The sequence below is a fragment of the Octopus bimaculoides genome, chromosome 15, assembly GCF_001194135.2.
Source record: "Octopus bimaculoides isolate UCB-OBI-ISO-001 chromosome 15, ASM119413v2, whole genome shotgun sequence".
Lineage (NCBI taxonomy): Eukaryota > Metazoa > Mollusca > Cephalopoda > Octopoda > Octopodidae > Octopus > Octopus bimaculoides.
The window spans coordinates 50,236,519-50,240,045 of NC_068995.1; the positions used below are offsets into that span (position 1 = coordinate 50,236,519).

The 3,527-nt window shown below is 34.1% G+C and overlaps 1 protein-coding gene across 1 annotated transcript in view; it reads right to left on the minus strand.

The window, feature by feature from the left end:
• Nucleotides 1-1,239, minus strand: part of LOC106870822 (cytochrome P450 3A8) — a 20,453-nt gene extending 19,214 nt beyond the window's left edge. Inside the window, exons 1-2 of the mRNA XM_014917046.1 lie at nt 1,142-1,239; nt 596-691 (exon numbers count right to left, since the gene is read on the minus strand). Of these exons, the coding sequence (XP_014772532.1) occupies nt 596-666 (71 nt within the window). The 5' untranslated portion in view covers nt 667-691; nt 1,142-1,239. The remainder of the gene's footprint in view (nt 1-595; nt 692-1,141) is intronic.
• Nucleotides 1,240-3,527: the final 2,288 nt, after the last annotated feature.

Sequence of the window (3,527 nt, forward strand, 5' to 3'; positions counted from 1 at the left end):
ACGATTCGTGTGCTCGTACTTCAAGACAAAAATTCGCACGAGTCTCGGCTCGTACAGCAAATTACTCATACAATGGGGCACTCGTATTGCGAGGTTCTACTGTATAAACAAAGGCACACAGCGTACTGATGGTGTAAGTGAGATGTTGATATAAGAGGAGGAATTGACAATTGGAGAACAATGTCAACGATGGCATAAGCGCAGATAGCGTAGACTCTTGAGTGCCACAATATGTCCACACTAATAGCACTAGAGACCTATTGGAGAGAAATTTCTTTTGAAATTTGCCCGTAAACTCGGTATTCTGTCGTGCATTGCAGTAAAAGGTGAACAAAAGTGTGAAAAAAGTGAACTCATAGAATTAACTCTTACAACATTTTAATAAATTATCTTTTAAATGAGCTTTTATGTAAAAACAATTAATTGATATTTAAAAACGGTCATAGCGAGTATAGAATTTTTAGTCATAATGAGAATACAAATGTTTTAGTTATAACGTTAGTATAAATATTTTAGTAATTTAGTTGGTATAATATTTTACAATTCGAAGTTTGTGCAATTGTTTTCTGTATAAGAAGCTGATAAATTTACTTACATATATAATAGCAGAAGAGCAATCGAGAGGAGAACACAATTCGGTATAGTAAAGAAGGTGAAGGTATCCATTGTCTCAGAATTTGTTGATGAACGACTGTCAAAATTAATATAAAATAGTTAACCACACGACTGTTTTCGTAATATAACTAATGTCGGCTATAATAAAGTTAACATCAAAGAAAAGTCGAAATGATATCGGATGAAAAAAATTGCTTCTGAAGTATTTCTAATTTAAGCAGCAGGCTTGCGATTTTAAGGAGAAGAGGTACATAATAAAAATGACTTTAGTACTTGACTGCTATCTCAATTTATCGAACTTGGAGGTTCACTGTTCAATTGGGGAATTCAGAACGTAAAAAAGCGACACTGGATATTGCGAGTTATTTTTGCAGACGTTCAGTAAAAATTTAGTTAAAAACAATTTACGGGCATGGCTAAACTTGCCATTTGTTAAGGGATGTACAACCCGTCACTCCACCCAGCCATTTAAATCCCTCCCCTTTCTTTTTCTTTTTCATTGTCATTTAATTGTGATTCAACTTACGTTAATAAAATTATGGTATATTTGCAAAGCGAGTTATTATTTTTTATTATCTTCCAACGTAGTAAAGAATGTTGTGAACTGAACAGAGTTAATGTTGTCTAAATAATATTATATACAGATAACGATGGAGGCGGGTCAGAGAATCTGCAAATAAGGAAGTTGAAAGAAGGTGGAGTTTACCAGATATTAAATGACAGAAGAGAGAGAGAGAGAGAGAGAGAGAGAGAGAGAGAGAGGAGAGGAAATTTAACATACGAGAAAATATGGTAAACGACAAAAGTATGTTGAAAGATGTATGCTATCAATTAATAACATTCAAATAATCAAAAGCCAAGGTAAACTTTTGAGAGGTCTTTGAGCTGTCAGAAATAGTATCAAGGTCTCTCAAATTTCCATCTATCTTAAAAAAAAGTACGATGGGGTAGTTAAATGATAAGGTTACAGTTATTCCATTTTCTAAATAAGGTGGCTATAAATAGAATGTCATAGATTACATTGGGAAACAATTTTTAACATAATTTCTCTTGTTTGTTTTTTTCACTTGATTTAGACCAAAGGTTTTCAACGAGTGCCATTTGGAGCTCGAGGGGGCGTTTTGGAGCAAAGGGGCGCTAGTGGGACGTTAATAAAATATAATACTAGGCAAGTCATTGCTTATGTGCTTCTACTCCTCTCTTCCTTTTACATCTTCCTCTCTCTGTCTCTCTCCTTTGAGCTCTGTCTATCGGTTCCCCCCCCCTCTCTATCAATCCCTCCTCTCTGTCTCTCTTTCACTGAATAATAGCTCTCATCAACTGTAGAAATCAGGCTCTTCTGAAAATGTGTCCTTATATTTCTTGTTGCCTTTAATAAATACCTTGGCAGTATTTGAACTCAGATTACAAATAATCAGAACAACAACAATATTTATTGCTAATTAGCAAATGAGATATAAATCCTACATGTTCAAACTATTAGAAAAAAACAACCAAATATTATTGAAATAACTTACCCCACACATAAAAATCACAACGAATAAAAAGAAAATACTAGATAACATAGTCTGAAATATAATATGTTTATCTCACCATACAAAACAATAGTATTTAAAATCTAACTGGTCCACAAGTCTGCTCTTTCAGAGTTAACTAGGACAAACATATAACTATAACAAAGCTTTATCTTTGAACATGTTGAATTGAGAAAAAAATTGCTTGTTAAAGCTGGCAGAAAATATCTCAAAAGATGTTTTCAGAATTTCAGCAAAAAAACCTCTACAAATCATCTGGTTTCTTAGACATAATCATGCTGTGTAGGTTTTCAATTTCTAGTTAATGTGAGATGTTGAATATTTGCTAATATAAGAGTGTCTGAGAATGGTAGACCTGTTTGTCTGCTTTACATGTCCTAACATTCTGGATTATGTCTTCAAAATATACAGAATCCTTAAAATGCCAGGCAAATTGCTTTGTGGTATTTTATCCACCTTAATGTTTTGAGTTCAAATTTCATCGAGGTCAACTTTGCCTTTCATCTTCTCAGGGTTGATAAAATAAGTACCAGTTGAGCATCTGGGTCGATGTATCCAACTTAATTACTCATGGGAATGAGTATAAAAGCTGCCCCCTCTACCAGACCATGTTGAACCAATGTGGCAGAGTAAGCTCATCAAACCAGCATGATCTCAAACTCAAATTCATGGCCTACACATCAGACTGTGGTTGGTGGAGAGAACATGCTGAGGCCTTCATCCTGCAATGGACTGAACATGGGCAATCTAATCTAAAATGTATCTGTATGGTTGTGTGTGTGTGGGGGGGGGGAGTGCATGTATGTAACTATACTTTCTATAGTCTAGTTTTAAAATGCCAATGGCTAACAATACAAACATACCATGTAAAAATATGTAAACTATCTAACTTATGACAACTGATTTATACTAAACGTATAGATTTCAGATAAAAACCATGAACAAATAAATAAATAAAAAAAGTAAGTAAAGAAAGAAAGAAAGACAGACAGAAAGAAAGAAAGAAAGAAAGAAAGACAGAAAGAAAGACAGAAAGAAAGAAAGAAAGAAAAAAGAAAGAAAGAAGGAAAGAAGGTGAGTTTTAATGTACATAGTGTTGCGTTAGATTATGACATTTATAATCTAACAAAACTTGAGGGTAGAAATGAATGTTAGAATAGAAGCTAAAAAAAGATCAGTTGAGGAATGTCCATAATGTTTGTGATATACGTTATTTTCCTGGAACAGTTATAATGTAAGTCTGTATTATTGATATTACATAGCAAGTAAGGCTGTCATCGTAGGTAAAATCCGAAGCTGGATGAGGAGAAAGAAGCAGGTATGCAGCCTTACAGCTGTTTCAAGAATGATGTGCCGCTCTTGCAAGCATTCTGCAGC